General features: G+C 39.2%; 1 protein-coding gene across 1 annotated transcript; it reads right to left on the reverse strand.

The window, feature by feature from the left end:
- Positions 1736 to 15047, reverse strand: GJA1 (gap junction protein alpha 1). The gene is made up of 2 exons (NM_001244212.1): positions 14883 to 15047; positions 1736 to 4650 (listed from the first exon to the last, which is right to left on the reverse strand). The coding sequence occupies exon 2, from the start codon at positions 4632 to 4634 to the stop codon at positions 3486 to 3488; it is 1149 nt and encodes a 382-aa protein (NP_001231141.1). The 5' UTR covers positions 4635 to 4650; positions 14883 to 15047; the 3' UTR covers positions 1736 to 3485.

Genomic DNA, 16698 nt, shown 5'->3' on the forward strand with positions numbered 1-16698 from the left:
ACATAAATTTTATGCAAAAAAAGAGTATCTAATAAATATCTGTGAAATGAAATGGCAGGGTTTTTTATACATAATTTTTAGTTGTGGAAAACAGGCAAAACAGAATGAGTGGAGCATCATTTTTAAAACTTCTGGAAGGATTTATATTGCAAGAGTCATGGGATATGGGTGACTTGGGGTCATTCTAAGAATCCCTACTCTTTAACAAAGTGCCTGATAGATGGTTCTTGTTTGAAACAGTGATTTCCTTTGGGAGTTAAAACTTCTCTGACTAGGCTTATGTTGGAGAATAGGGAGAAGTAGGAGGTTTGATTTTCTATTTTCAGTAACTTTGTAGTTTAAACCTGTATGTTTATAACATGCTTTAAGTAATTTTTTTTTTTAATAGTGACAAGCTTTAAAGTGAGAAATGTTTTAAGATGGACTCTTTTAGAAAGATGTACTTGCCCTCCCACCTCCACATATATACATCAGAAATCTATATTCAGTAGATTTGTCCATCCATACCTTATGAACCCTGGTTGTGTAGTAGAATACACACACATTCAAATAAACCATCAGTTTCTCTATTCTCCATTATAAATGCAAACACACACATGCAGAGAAAACTTGCTTCTCCCTTTGGATTATCAGGCAGGCAAATGAAAATACTTGATGAAATGTTGATACTACCAGTTATATTGATTTGGAACTGGTTATTAGATTATCCTTTGCTGTAGGCACATCTCATAATCTTTATTCATTAAACAGCAAAGACAAACCCCCAAAACAAAGATGTGACTAAACTGAACTAGGGTTCTTCTAAATTAGTAATAATTCTATGCTTCAGTAATCTATTGGCTTGCTTTGTGATAAAATTTTCTAAGTTAACAAACTTTCTTGAAATTTGAATTATTAATATATTTTATGTTTAAAATTTCAGCAATACTACCAATTACCCAGAATTGTTCTTGTCTCTCCAAATGGTTCAGTTTTCCTTGGGTGTTAAGAACTTTTAAAATTTTCTTTTCTGTGTTTGGAGTTCCTGTTGTGGCTCAGTGGTTAATGAATCCAACTAGGAACCATGAGGTTGTGGGTTTGATCCCTGGCCTTGCTCAGTGGGTTAAAGAATCCGGTGTTGCCATGAGCTGTGGTGTAGGTCGCAGATGCAGCTTGGATCTTGCGTTGCTGTGGCTCTGGGGTAGGCCGGCAGCTACAGCTCTGATTGGACCCCTGGCCTGGGAACCTCCATATGCCACAGGAGTAGCCCTAGAGAGGGCAAAAAGACACACACACACAAAATTTTCTTCTCTGTTTTCAAAATGTCTTGGAATAACAGAATCATAGATCAATTTCACTGTTTTGTCACAGAGCATAATAATACTCAAACTGGCTTTGCTCTTCCTTTATATCCAGGAGGCTCTACAGCTTTAAAATTTCAGCATCTTTATCCTTTTTTTTTGCTTACTTCTGTCATGTATAGGGCTACTAAATTACTCAATATTACTTTAGACTCTACCACACAGCTCATTAATCTTATATTCAAAATTTAACAATTATATAATATACTTTGTCTTCTTCTCAGTTGAATAAATATCCAAAAATGTTAATCAAAACTGCACTAAACCTAGCTAATACTATCCTTTTAAGATTTTGCAATCTTGTCAATCTTATTTGCCCAAATTCTTATAACCAATAGAAATATTTTGATAATTGTGAATAGATGCAGTAAGAGTTTTAAAAATCACACAGAATATAGAGGCTCTCTTTATACTAAATTAAAACTTTATTGAATAAAGAACACTCTCCAGAAACACATGATCTGATGGACTAGTCTACATTACATGCAATGAAGCTGAACATGACAGTAGTTTAATATGGAATGTCAAACAAATTAGTATTTCTCATTGTACAAAACTGTTTATGTTGTTGACATGCAAGAAGAAAAGTACGATACTCTGCGTTTTCACTAATTATCTGTGATGAATTTTAAAAAGGCATTTGAACAAACTGGTAGATTTCTTTAGGACAGATTTCAAATAAATTAGTTACATGTGTACTACTGAAAGCTCTTTCAACCTCTCTTGCATTCCAAATAAAATCTTAGTGCAAACATCAAAGTTGTTGGTTGCTCCAAAAGACTGTCAAACTCATAACAGAATACAGTTTCTGAATTAATGTGTATTAAGTAGCACAAAACCAAGAATACCAGTTACTGCAGAATTCATTTAGGCACACTCAATAGTCCATTCTAAGCATTTCTTCTAAGTCTCTCACATTAATTACTAAAGCCTGTTTACAGTACTAAAATTCTATCATTCAAGCATCAATGATTATATTTCAGAAAAAAAAATCATTCATTTCAGCAATAGCATTAACTGCTATATTCTAAAAAAAAAGAAAAGAGAAAAAAAAGAATCATAATTAACAAAACTAGTATCCATAATAGGATACATGGGGAAAAAAAATTTTAGGGAAAAAAAAGTGTGCTTTACTTGCACAGCAGGAATTATATAATGTAAACACCATGTTGGCCCATACCATGAAATCCATGAGAAAAGTTCAAATTTGAACACTGTGTGCATTATTTTCAAATCTGTGTTTGTGAGTTTATACTGCATCTGCTTGTACCAATACATGACAAATAAAACACACTCTTCCACAAACATATACATACAAGTGATTGTTAAATATTGAGCATGGCTTGCTTCCCTGACTCTAACTCAAAAAATGTTAAGTGACATCCTAACTGTTTAAAAAATGTTTACAGAAATCATTAAATGGATGTGATAGTAGTTGAGGAATGACGTAAAGTGATGGTAATAATATAAGCAAGTGGATGTAAAAAAGAAGGTTTGTGTAACCGGCTGAGATTTGCAAATGCTTGGAACATCTTTTTCTGTGGGCCTTGTCTGAACTTTTAACTGATACCAAGATTAAAAAATATAGTAGCACAAGTCCATTGACACCTGGAGGGTCAGGCCTAAAAAGCTTACCTTCAAAGTGCAAATTTTAACAATGGAATGTTTTAGCAGGGACTCAAGGAAAATCCTCTGTCTTTTTCTTGAAAAAGAGAAATAAAATGTTCAGGAAGTATTTTCTCCTGGCCAAAGTTATTTCAGTTTCTTGGTAAAATGAAAAAAGTATTTAGCCAAAAACATCACCCACTCTTTCACATACACAGAGCTATTCTTAAGGGTATGGGGAGGAGAAAAAGCCCTTACCTATAGATCACCTAATGCAACTGTTATTTAGAACTTAAGTTCTTTAAGTCAACTACATTAAATACCAACCTGTACCTCCCTCATCCCCTCCCTCTCCACCCACCTATCCCTAACACCCCCTATGAACCAGGTATTCTAATGTCTTTGTGTTTTCTAAGCCTTGTGACAAGGCTGTTGAGTACCACCTCCACTGGAAAAAAAATGAACACCTAAGGTGCACTTTCTATAGCACCTTTTTCTTCTCCACAACTGAGTGGAATCTTGATGTTCTCAAGATTGGCTCTAGATCTCCAGGTCATCAGGCCGAGGTCGGCTGCTGGCGCGACTGCTGGCTCTGCTGGAAGGCCGCTGGTCCACAATGGCTAGAGGCTGGAGTTCATGGCCAGCATCGAGTTTTTTAGAATTCTGGTTGTCATCGGGGAAATCAAAAGGCTGTGCATGGGAGTTAGAGATGGTGCTTCCTGCCTGCCCCATTCGATTCTGCTCGGCACTGTAATTAGCCCAGTTTTGCTCACTCGCTTGTTTGTTGTAATTGCGGCAGGAAGAATTGTTTCTGTCTCCGGTAACCAGCTTGTATCCGGGAGGGGACATGGGTGAGAGCGGAGCAGTTGGTGAGGAGCAGCCATTGAAATAAGCGTATTTTGGAGATCCACAGTCTTTGGAGGGGCTCAGTGGACCGGTGGTGGCGTGGTAAGGATCACTCTTTCCCTTCACACGATCCTTAACACCCTTGAAGAAGACATAGAAGAGTTCGATGATGTTCAAGGCGAGAGACACCAAGGATACGACCAGCATGAAGATGATGAAGATGGTTTTCTCCGTGGGACGAGAGAGGAAACAGTCCACCTGGTGCGGGCAGGGATCTCTTTTGCAAGTGTAAACAGCACTCAGGCTGAATCCATAGATGTACCATTGGATCAGCAAGAAGGCCACCTCGAAGACAGACTTGAAGAGGATACTGATGATGTAGGTTCGCAGCAAGCCCCCTCGCATTTTCACCTTGCCGTGCTCCTCAATGCCGTACTTAAACTTCTTTATTTCTATCTGCTTTAAGTGCATCTCCACGTTGACACCGTCAGTTTGGGCAACTTTGAGTTCCTCCTCTTTCTTGTTCAGTTTCTCTTCCTTTCGCATCACGTAGAACACATGAGCCAGGTACAAGAGTGTAGGAACAGACACAAATATGATCTGCAGGACCCAGAAACGCACGTGAGAGATGGGGAAGGATTTGTCATAGCAGACATTTTCACAACCGGGTTGCTGAGTGTTACAACGAAAGGCAGACTGCTCATCACCCCAGGCTGACTCAACAGCTGTGCCCAAGAGCAGGATTCGGAAAATGAAAAGGACTGACAGCCACACCTTCCCTCCAGCGGTGGAATAGGCTTGAACCTTGTCAAGGAGTTTGCCTAAGGCACTCCAGTCACCCATGTTGCCCGGACACTACCTGCAAAGAAACAAAAAGACAACTAAATGACCACAGACTACAAATTATGAGTTTAATATGTAGTTTTTCTGAGCCAAGAGTCAAAATATTGTAAAAGGTCTCCTATCTTTCTAAATAAAAACCCCACAAGTGCAAACTCTTCCATTTTTCCCTGAAAAGAGGTCTCAAATTTTGAGATATACTAAATCTTAGAAATAGCAGATGTGAAGTAAATTGCAATCTCAACCTGGTCAGGATGTATGACTTGCTCAACCACTGCCTCACCACGTGATTTGAGAAGCTGTCTGTGCTAATTGCCTCTGCTTATTTTATACATCTGATAAGTGAGGACAGTTCTTCCCTGGTAAGCCTGTGCCTGCATGCACACCTAAGCAAAATGCTGATGTGTGGTGTTGAAAACACATGGGTACTTAAGAACTAGGTAAGAACACCCATACCCATGCGCAGGTATGCAACCTTTTTTAAACCTCCATCCTACCACACAGAGCACTTTACTGCACTTTATTCTTATTTGTACCCTGAAATGTTCCTCCTTGGCATTTCTTGGGTCCTTTGTGCATACTCGATCTTGTGATCATTTACACCACTCTTTCTTCTTAAGCACTGATTTATAGGGTTCCAAAGGCTGTCTTCCGCCCAGAGGAAAATATGTTGTACTGAAACACACCATTCTGATACACTTTGTGTCACTCTATGCAGGAAGCTACTTTCAAAAACAAAGACTAAATGCACATCACATTTCAAGAAAGAGTTCAATAGGCCTCAAAACCAATTATAGCCTGAGAAATGAAAAAACGACTTTAAAGTGTTATCTCCAGTAAAAATAATTGTTTTTCATCACTTGATTGCTGTATACTTTCAAGTTCCTTTATTGGGCTTTGGGCCCTCAGCCTACACACTCTAACTTCCTATCAATATCTAGATACGTTAAGCCTAGGACTTCCCCATCAGGGATGAGAAATAGCCTCATGTCTACAGCGATAACAGGAATCCCACAAATTATTTCTCTAGTTCAATTTATACCTCTAATTGCCAATAGTCCATTTAACTGATGGAAATTGAGGTCTTAAGTATACAGGAAATATTCAGCTATAGTAGAGCCAGAGAAAGACTTTCAATCCCAAGAACAAGGCTTTCCAATGCACTGGTCTTGAAATTATAGTAAAGCTGAGTTAAAGCAAGAAATGCTTCCATGCTTTGATATATACAATCTTAGCAGAGGCTGAAATCTGGGAAGAAAGGAATAACATTACATGTGGCGGCCATAAGAATATAGTCTAATTTTCAGCAGAGAGTAATTAGAGGGTTCAGAACAGGATGAAGTGGCCAAAGATTAATTAATTATTAAAGCCAAGTAAAGCCAAGACTTTCCAGGAGCTTACTAATGGATTTTAAATAGTGTAACTAAAAGTAAGATTATACAGGCTTCTTAGAAATATGTTTGTTGTCTGAATATAAAGAAGTTTTCTCATCTGGTATTAAACTACGAGCCATCTCCTTGCAGGAAGGAAATGAAATCCAGGGGCATCTTCTTCCCCACCAAGCAATACTACATTTCTCTCTAATGCCTCTACCTCCTGGCCATAGAAGCCAGAAAAAAATGAACTGGAAATCTGGCTTGGAATTTCCTGGATGGAACAAACAAGAGAGGCTGACCCATAAAGTGAAACAGCACCAGCTATCTAAATTCACACTCAGTGGGGATCTTTGATGGCAGCCCAGAGGCTGGGGACAAAGAATGCGGGGTGGGGGGCGGGGGGTAAGAGTTGGAGGTAGCTGGGCAGGTTACAGGAAGTAACACCCTTCTGCCAGTGGTAATAAAAAAGGGAGCTTCTCCTCTAGGAAGGGCTATTTTAGATTGTGAAGTGACAGTGAAATTGATGTATGGAAAGAACAGTGAGACAAGAACAAAGGCTTGTAGGATTGACAAAGAGAGGTCAATAGCCAGGGGAAGGCCTGAAGTAAGAGGGAGTAATTTAGCTTTGATGGACAGCTTGAAGGTGAGAGAAAGTGAAAAAAAAAAAAAAAACAAAAAACCCTACAATTTAGCAGAGAATACTACACTGGGAATGAAGAAGTACAGTTCATGAGGGTCAAACAAACATAACAGAATTTCTGGAACTCTATCAATAGACAGTTTCTATGTGATGATGTGTAAATTGGCCCTAATTCTGTTGTAGAGAATCACAATATTTTTCTAGTGTCATCTGCTTTTGCTCAATACTCTAATTGTTGGGGGGGGGGACAAAAACGATTAAATATAAAATCATAAACTGTACACATTTCATCACATTCATGCAGTGATTGAGCCCAAGAAAAACAATGTGTTCCAGCCACATTGAGAAGTTGTCATTTTGGTATGTCATTACTATTCAAAGTAAAATATAATCATGTAGATTCTTGTGGCAATTAATTGCTAAGCTTCTTTAATTCTATAGAAAATAAAACTTGACTTTCATATAATTCTGAGATTCTACAAAAATACACTATAGTGCCACAGATTGTGAATTAGGTCACTGAGCAGTTCTCTAGGTAGCAGCAAAGTTGTCTTTTCTTTAAATAAGCACCCATGCAGTTGTTATTTGCATTAATGAGTTAGTCTTTCATCTGAGTAAGATTAATTATCCAATTGGACATCAAGTATCCTTTAACATGCAGATACCTGTTATTAGCACTATCACAGAGACCATCAGATAATGTTTAATGTGATGGTTTTATACTTCTCCTTATGATTCTCAAGGAAAAGTAACAAAAATAGTTACCTTGTTTGGTAGTTGTTCACTGTTGTGAACCAGAAGTTCTATCAAGTGGTTGTCCCCCCATCCCCATTAATGTTTTCATTTTTCCAAGTCAGAGTTGAGAAATGCATGCCCATTTACAGGGAAAGGTCATAATTTCATGCTACAGAATCCCTAGCATTGATTTACAGACTATATACCTCATTCACATACACCAGGTTAAATAGGTAATTATTCCTTAGCGGATACATGAGAAAATCACGACAGCTGAGCATATACCCTGTATATTCATGGCTTCACCTCTAGGTTCCCAAGGTGAAACTTTATACGTAGATTAAGTTCTAGGTTAAAGGGCTGCACAAAGTTCTCATTAGGAGCAAATGCCTGACAACAGCTGAACTGTCCTTCTTGTGTTCCCCATGACCACGTTAGATCACATTTTCCACTGCTCTTCACGGCCCTCTAGACTACAGGCTAAAAAGCACAGGCACTCCAAGTGTGACCTGCCCAAGGACGCTCTGGAAACTTTTCAGTGTTTCCTGAACAGCATCACCATCCCTTCACAGTATTTGCTAAAAACATGCATTTCTGGCACTCACCAATTTGAATGAATACGATGGGGTTGTAGGGAGAGAGAGAAGAATGGCTGGGAAATCACTTTTTTCTCTCTTCTTTTTTTAAACAAATGCACCGGGTGATACGGAAGTAAAGTTTTAGGCCAAGAGGCAAAGGTTTCTGGAAACTTTTTGGTGCTCTCTCTCTTATTCACAATGTGAATATGTGTGAAATATGTGTGAAAATGTCAGGAGAGCAAAAAGGGACAAAGTATCTAAAAACACCAAGGGGATGGGGCTGGGGGCAGGGGTGTCAGTGTGAGGAGCAGTGGCTCTCTGAGCTCCTGGAAACTGAGCTCACTCTTCACCACCCCTCATCCCTCCATCTCCCCTGGCTGCTCCCCAAGAAGCACAAGGACGCAAATGCTTTATTCAAAATGAAAAGAAACCTTCAATTTTAAAGTCCTTTTGACTGTCCTCCTTTCCAGATCCTTATAAACAAATCACCATGCCAAAGGTACAGTCAAGTCCCTGTGTTGCTAATGTTCCCATAATCATTAGCAGAATTGCAAAATACTTTACTTTCAATTTTAAAGATTCTCCCAAGAAGAGACACTATAAACAGCTGACTGGGGAATTAAAATAAAAAAAGATAAATAGGGAGTTCCCATTGTGGCTCAGTGGTTAACAAATCCGACTAGGAACCATGATGTTGACGGTTCAATCCCTGGCCTCCCTCAGTGGGTTATGGATCTGGCGTTGCTGTGGCTCTGGTGTAGGCCAGTGGCTACAGCTCCGATTCGACCCCTAGCCTGGGAACCTCCATATGCCGCAGGAGCGGCCCTAGAAAAGGCAAAAAGACAAAAAAAAAAAAAAAAAAGGCAAATAGGATTGTTTCCTGATAAAATAATTTAATGGATTTTTTTTTGAAGGGAAAGGGAAGTGCCAAGTATGTGTTTCTAACATCCTAAAACCGAAAAATTATAAGCCTCAAAACTAATCTGTAAATCCTCAAGTTTTTCTTTAATTTTTGTAAGAACACCTCTCCCTTACAGTAAATGTCTCTGAGCAGGCTCAGTTGTGACCATTCCTCTATAGTTACAACAGCCAGATGTTCTTTTGGTAATATTTATACCCATACATAATTAACATAACCCACATTCAATATATCAGCAAATACCATAGGCTTTATCTTCCCCCCAAACAGACTATGAGTCTCACCACTTCTGCTCTTAGTCTGATCTCAGTCATCATCACCTGTCTTTAGGTTACAAGAGCCTAGTTACCCTGCTTGCCAATCTACTCTCTTCAAGTGGTCAATCTTGAAAGAAACTAACAAACAAGCTGAGCTGCCCTGATCAGCTCTGCTCCATCCCTGTAGTTCGCTCTGATCTCACCTCATCAGCCTGTACTCTAAGCACATCATTTGTTATATTCCTTGTCCTTTTTTTGTTTTTTAATGGCCCTTAGCTCTACTCGACATATTATATAAATACCTGTTTATTGTCTGTCTGCCTTCATGACAAGGATTTATCACTATCTGCTTCCCTCAACTAGAATGTGACTTCTGTGACTGAGGGAGTTTCTTTTGTCCACCTCTGTATCACCAAGGTTTAAAACAGTAAGAGATAATGCATAAATATCTATTGAATTAATTAAATTGGATTTGTACAAAAAAGGCACCAGGTTTCACCAGTTTTGTTGTTCACTACCTCTTTGGGATGCTCTTCATTATAGTTACATATCCCAAACTTCAGAACTTTAAAATTAATTAAAAAGGGACTTTCATGAGTTCTGTGGTGGCTCAGTGGTTAAAGAATTCGATTAGGAACCATGAGGTTGCGGGTTCAATCCCTGGCCTTGCTCAGTGGGTTAAGGATCCAGTGTTGCCATGAGCTGTGGTGTAGGTTGTAGATGCAGCTCAGATCTGGCGTTGCTGTGGCTCTGGTGTAGGCTGATGGCTACAGCTCCAATTAGACCCCTAGCCTGGGAACCTCCATATGCCATGGGTGCGGCCGTAAAAAGACAAAATGACAAAAAAAAAAAAAAAAAGGGACTTTCACAGAAAAAAAGTGGGATTGTCAGTGTCTTGTATTAGACATACATTGTCAAGTGATAATTGCTGAAACAGAGAACTGTCTGTTGAAACAACATGCTTTAAAGGATTCCTGAGCAGATGATATGACTGAATTAAGGAAAGCCTATTTAACAAAGAGCATATTGAATTTATTAGACAAGGTAATAGCGATTTTGGAATTTTGCAGAACTGCATCAGCTATCATAGATCTTTATTCAATCTTACTATTACGCTGTTTTATTTTAAAACAACAACAAACTTGTGTTGTCATATCACAGTTCTACCATATTCTAATTTTGACGAGACCACAATCGCTGAGAGTAAAGAACACCATAGTGTCTTGCAATGGAAGAAATAATGTGTTAATACTTGTGTTTATCTCAAGAATGATAAATCTTGGGGTAAGACTAGGGCTCTGAAGGGAACAGTACCAGCTGATATCAACCCCAGTTAATACAGTATCTCCATATAGTTTGAGTGTGGGTAGGCAGTTAAGCAATTTGAATCAGGTACCACAGAAAATATATATTCCCACTTCATCAGATAATATACACAAACTTTGCTTCCTTATACCTGGGCAGTTAGCTTAACTCTATAGTATATCAAACGTATTCCATGTAAACATCTATTCTATTTAATACTCTGCCCCACAGCACCCTGATTAGCCTTAGATTCCTTTGTAAAGAATGATACTGCTTCATTCCCGAAGGTATTTGTTGTGTGGCATTGATTTTTATGGGGGGAAAGAAAACACTAACAAGCCTTTCTTTCCTTGCCTCTCACTCTTTTCTACCACAGAGTCAACCCGCATCAGCCTTCACGAAACAATGAGATGGGAGTTGAGGAGTGAGGGACTCCATCCAAAGAGAAGATGACACCTACCAAATACAAAGTCCCCTCCCTAGTTCAACAGCTATCACTCACCTCCCCAACTAATAGGAATTTCTCATGGTCATTTTAGGGGTGCTAGAGGAAAGAGCCTAAGTCAGATGCTGCAGACTAAAAGCTGGGTTGACTGTGATCTGATGGGACTTCAATGCTATTTCTGTCACTTCTGGGTGCTTTCTCACACCTCACCTCCAAATTGACTATTTTTATTGAACAGCCTAGTTATTTTATCCTCATATAAACACACCCTCAGAGCCCTCACAAGTGTATTGATTAAGAAGTTGATTTTCCTTAATGAGAATTGAATGAGAACTCATGCACATGAAGCTCTTGGTAAAAGCTCAATAAAGTTTAGCTATTACTCTTTAGATGGTCTTGAGATAAAGATATAGCCCATTTATTCTCTAACTTTGGCATCCTTTCTTTAGCAAAATAGCTATTAAGAAATGATTAGCATTTTGGTAATAGCAACCAAAATAAGTTTTCAAGGAGCCCTTGCAATGAGTACAATATTATTATTCTGGCAATCTCAAAAAGATTTGTGGGAAGGAAAAATTTACCCTTTATCAGTTAATAGGGAGAAAAGGCCATGAAGAGGGTCTGCCTGTTTTGTGTTTCTAATTGGAGGCATCTCTAAATCATGGAAAAAGTCCTATCCTACAGAATGCATCTCCCTCACTGAAATTGCTAAAAAACACTGTTTTCTATATCACTGTGAAATATTCCATAACACCCACTTTTAAAGAAATTATTTAGAAAGCTAGGAATATTTGGATGTGAAGATCACAGAAAATTTTAAGTTTAGTGTTAAGGAAACACACACACACACATCAACGGCCCACCATGGTTTGGGTTTTAACTTTGGCAAAAGACAGTATGTACATACATAGCCAAATGGTGAGCCTAGACAGGCAAAGTGGAGAATTTAGGTAGTAATCTAAAGCGAGAAAAAAAAAAAAGTCTCCCATGGAGGAGAAACTCTGGGGACTTTTTTTTAACTTGACTTATCTACACTGAATATTGACATTAATGGTAAACACTATGTAATTAATAATTAATAAATAACTTTTCTCCCCAAATCTGAACTGTGTGTGCATACGCTTCCACAATCTATTCCAACAACTGAGAAGCTCAAAGGGAAGTCAGAACAGGAAAGGTGGAGTAGAAGGTATTAATCACTGGTGACTTTCCTATCATTCCCTTCCCTCGGGTATCATGTACAGAGGCTCTGAGGCTCAAACCAAGCTACACCTCTGGATATCATCAGAGAAATGAAGGAATGCACCATATCATGAGTTTTCCATCCTTCTCTACTCAGGAATTGAAAACATCTCAGTAACAAAACAACTCTCAGTATCTGAAAACACACCCTTTCGGATGCTTGCTTGGAACTTTGTTTCCTGGGAAGGGCCAGCAATGTAGGAATTGTACTGTAAAGGGTGAGGAATTGAGTGTTTGGGGCAGCTGTGGTGATCAACTATAAAAGGTAGTAGAAAAATGGGAACATGTTTAAACAGTGAAGAGAGTAGAATTAAAGCATTATCAAAGCATTTTCCAAGCAAAGGACGGGTGACAACCACACCCTGACTTGGAGAACTACTAAGCACAACACAAACATCTTGCCACGACAAAATGTTTTTCTACCATTGCCATCGTTCTGGCAACTCGGCCTACCTAGAAGAATTACTCTTTCCCTGAAGTATTTTCTACCTAAGTGGCTTATTTCTATTTTAGGGACAGGGCTAATTTAATTAAATCTCTATTACTACAGGATTTTATTTTCAAGAATCCTTGTTCAAAAGTTAGGCTTTAGGAAAAATTTTCATAATCTACTCTTCAAATTGCCTCTTCATTTTAGACTAAATTCAAATGTGCCTAATTTTCAGAGGGTGAGATTAAGCATCTTCTTATTACTAACTTGGTTTGGAAGGCAGAAGAAATTAAACCCACCTCCAAATGCAACAATGTCTATTTTTCCAAGTTTATAGTGCTCCTCTTTGTACTCTGGGAGTACAGGCAACCTTAGGATAAGGATGAGGTTGCTCAAGGAGGGCTTTTGATAAACTTTATGGGAGATGCTCTGTAAACATCTGGAGGGCTAATCAGTAGGATACTGTGGTCGATCCGCTGCTAGGAACTCAAAAGTTGAATTTCCAAATTCTGTACTGATTTACTCCTGGACATGTCATTAGGTCTTTACTCATTTCATTACGTGGCTTCCTCTGCGCTCCCCTACCCGCTCCCCACCCCCGGATTCTTAGGAAATTTCGAGAACTTACTGAAGAGTTACAAGTGTCATTTAGACACATTAATTTCCAAGGTACTCAGGTTTCCTCGTCATGGCTTACACACTAGGATTCAACAGGTTTGGAAAAAAAGAAAAAGAAAAAAAGGGCACTGCGGATGGCGGTGAGAGAAAAGGGAAATTAGATTGACACATTTAATTCAATTAATCATTTGCTATTCTTTTACCATTCGGCATGATGTCCATCTCCTTCAAACCCACCTCCACCGCTCCCACCCCTTCCCTTCCAGTGGCGGAACTCAGACCTGCACTGGGTTTAACTTTTAAGCATTTGAGGGAAATATCCGCAAACCTTTCCAAAACCTGGAGGCCGGGGCAGCCCAGGAGCCGGGGCGAGCCAGGCGGATGCTAAAATGGCAGGAGGCACCCCGCGCCCGCCCGGCCCCAGGCCCCCGTCCTCCTTCCCCAAAGCTTTCATTTTTATGTGCTTTTGAGCACTCTCTGGTGCAAATACTTCAAACTGTAGGGTCACAGCAAGAATTTAAACTAATTACTTCAGTCCCTGGAATTAGAACAGACAAAATCCTTACCGGGCACGAAAATGCATGGCTGCATTTCAGGCTAAAAGAATGTGGGTTACTCACAAGAGCATGTAAGAAATTGAACCTTTAAAAATGACAAATCGTCTTTATCTTTGCCTCCTGGCAGCACCCTGGCGGCTCAAACTCAAAAAAGTTGCCCCAGAGCTCTTTAGTGTGTGGCAGGTTCGGACAAGCAGAAGGTGGTGGCAGTGTGTTTGTGTGTGTGTGTGTGTGCGCGCTCGCGCGCGTGTGTGTGTGTCGGGGTTGGGGGGGGGGCGGTAGCTCCCTCTAAGGCGCTGTCTTAAGAAATTTCGTTTCATATTCTCTCTAGGAGCCCCTGTCTTAGGAGACCGTTTTGAAAATGCACCCTGACATGCACTCTTTTCTAAACTTCTGTTCTCGCCCTAACTTAACGCTTTGTAAGTAACGAGCAGGCAGGCATTCAAGAGATTTCACCTCCTGAATTGCCAACGTGGTCGAGTCAAAGGTGGCTTCCCTGAGGGTCTCAAGATTTTTCCCTAGTGGCGGCTAACACAAAGTTAACTCTTTACTGTTGCTTTAAGAACCTCAGCATTACAACCCGTATTTTTACACCTTTTTGTTTACCGGGGGAAATTCTACGAAGAGACCACGTGGAAGTCAAGTAACCGCAAGGTCTTAACAAAGCACTTTGTTAAGAAGTCTGCTTTTCAAGGCTAGAGAACATCAATCAAGATTTCCATATGAAAAAGCACAAAGCGTAGAATTCTATAGCAAGCACTCTAGGCATCTTTGCACTTTGATTTTTTTCGTTGTAGCCAGTCAAACCCCCAACCTAGGCCCCCCAAACCACACCCCACCCCAAAAGTTACAAAGCGTCTAGACTATTACTAATTACCAAAAAAAGTGAAATTCTACTCTAAAATGAGGAACCAACCAAATATCCAGAAAGGTATGAATCTTATCTACCTGTTGCATTATTAAAAGATAACTTTTTAACAGTCAAAAAATAAATACCGTAAGTTCCATTTTAACTTTAAAACTAGACATTTCAAGTTCATCATTCCCTTTATATCATATCAAAGCTACATTTAACACTTTAAAAAACTTTAGCAAAGTTTTAATTGTAGAAAAAGAAAGAAATAGGTAAAGTCCTTTTTGAAAACTTACTCTTTCCCTTAAAAGAAGTGAAGTAGGCACGCCTCAGAGGATGAAGTAAAATGAAAAAGCAAGTTCAGGCACTCAGACCTGTCTATTTAAAGTTTAAAAGTCTGCTGCTGTTTGGTACTTTCCTCACTCCTTCCCCCTAATGAAAGAAAAGTGCTGATACCTCGTAAAAGCTTTTTTCTTACTTGGAGCACTGAGCTTTTAAAAGTTTCAAGCCACTGACTCAACAAGGAGGAGGGGCTAGGAGAAAGGGGTGGGGAAGAGGAAAGGCGGGCGGGAGAGTGGCGAGGAGGCCGGCAGCCGAGAGGGGTGGGGCGGGCGAAGAGGCAGAGGAGTAGCTAGGTCCAGATGAAGTCCAACTTTAAAACTGCTGACGAGAGACATGAAATGGCATTAGAGACCTGAATGCCATTACTTGTAGTTACTTCTTACAGTAACAATTACGGGTTTTAGTTAGTGCTTTTTTCACCCAAAGTCCAGGGATAATAAAAAGTAATGTATTTTATATTATTACTACCTTTTCTAAGATTTTATTTCCTGTAATATATGTATATATTACACTAAATTAAAGTGGTGGAAAAGTGTACAGCCAGGGCAAACTTCCTATTGGCCAAGGTGTGTGTAAAGGTGGGTGTGAGTGAGTTATTTGATGAGCTAATTCCTCCCCTCTTAGTTTAAAGGGACAATTAACAAAGGAAATGGAGATGGGATTGAGAAATTTGAAAAACGAACATTTTAGGATGGTATGCCCATCCCAAATCCACCTCTCAACTCCTTGACTGCTTTAAATTTCATTCTTTCCCACAGTTTTGCAAAAAATATATATATTTATATTCATAACTGTATTATAATACTTTTTGACTGTTAAATCTTCCTATCTGACCTCTACCAAATCTCTGGGGAACTGAAAATTTATAATATCCTAGCCCCATTCATGCCAAAAATGAACTCTCTTTTGTAGTGAAATGTCAGGATATTTTTTATGGAAAATTCAAATGTTAAGGCCCGAAACTCTCAGCTTTCCTTGAGACCATCTCTCTCCTTAAAACCCACTGGAGAGTTTTCTGCTGCTGACCACAGAGATCTGGGTATAGTTTTTATGTGCTTTTCCACCACTTCCAGGGCCCTCCCTCTTCAACAGTCTGCACTAGGGTTTATAACAGCCTGAGTCATGTGTCCTCAGTCTCAGAGTGGCCGGGTCCTTTGAGGTCTGTTCAGAGGCTACACTAGAGGGCTGTGGTAGGAGAGTTCCTCATAAACTGGCTTCAGTGATGCTCCTGGGGTTGGGCAGGGAACTCTCTTGGGCATTATTCTCTGGAAATAAAGCAAACTCATCCAGCGGGGATACTCCTTACTAATACAAATACTAGGAGGAAAAAAAAAAAACAAGTAGGATAGGAAGTATTTTCTGATAGATACCTTTGCCTAAATTTCATTTCATTGAAATGACTAATAAGGCACTTTTTGAAAGGTTGTAGTTTTAATACACAATTTTGCTCTTTCATTTGCTGGCTATTCTGTTTCTAAGGGTACATTTTTCTTTATGTTAAGGAAGAGGAAAAAAGAAATAGAAGTTGTACTCTAACTTTCAAGTCTTCAAGCTTAGCAATCCATAAATACTCTTTTGCTCTTGTATTTATAGTGTCTTTTCCTTCAAATGAGTCTATGGTTTTGTCCTAAGTAAAAATTACTTCCTTTGATTCAGAACACATTCATGAAAATATGATTTATTCTTTTTAAGAACACCTGTTTTCCTTTTCTCCCTCTTAAAAAAAAAAAAGTCTGTGCTTCATTCAATTTGCATAATTATTTGGGAGTT

The sequence above is a fragment of the Sus scrofa genome, chromosome 1 (assembly GCF_000003025.6).
Source record: "Sus scrofa isolate TJ Tabasco breed Duroc chromosome 1, Sscrofa11.1, whole genome shotgun sequence".
NCBI lineage: Eukaryota > Metazoa > Chordata > Mammalia > Artiodactyla > Suidae > Sus > Sus scrofa.

Excerpts from the sequence above, each read along its gene's own strand:
- GJA1 (NM_001244212.1), bottom strand. The coding sequence starts at position 4,634 with ATGGGTGACTGGAGTGCCTTAGGCAAACTCCTTGACAAGGTTCAAGCC.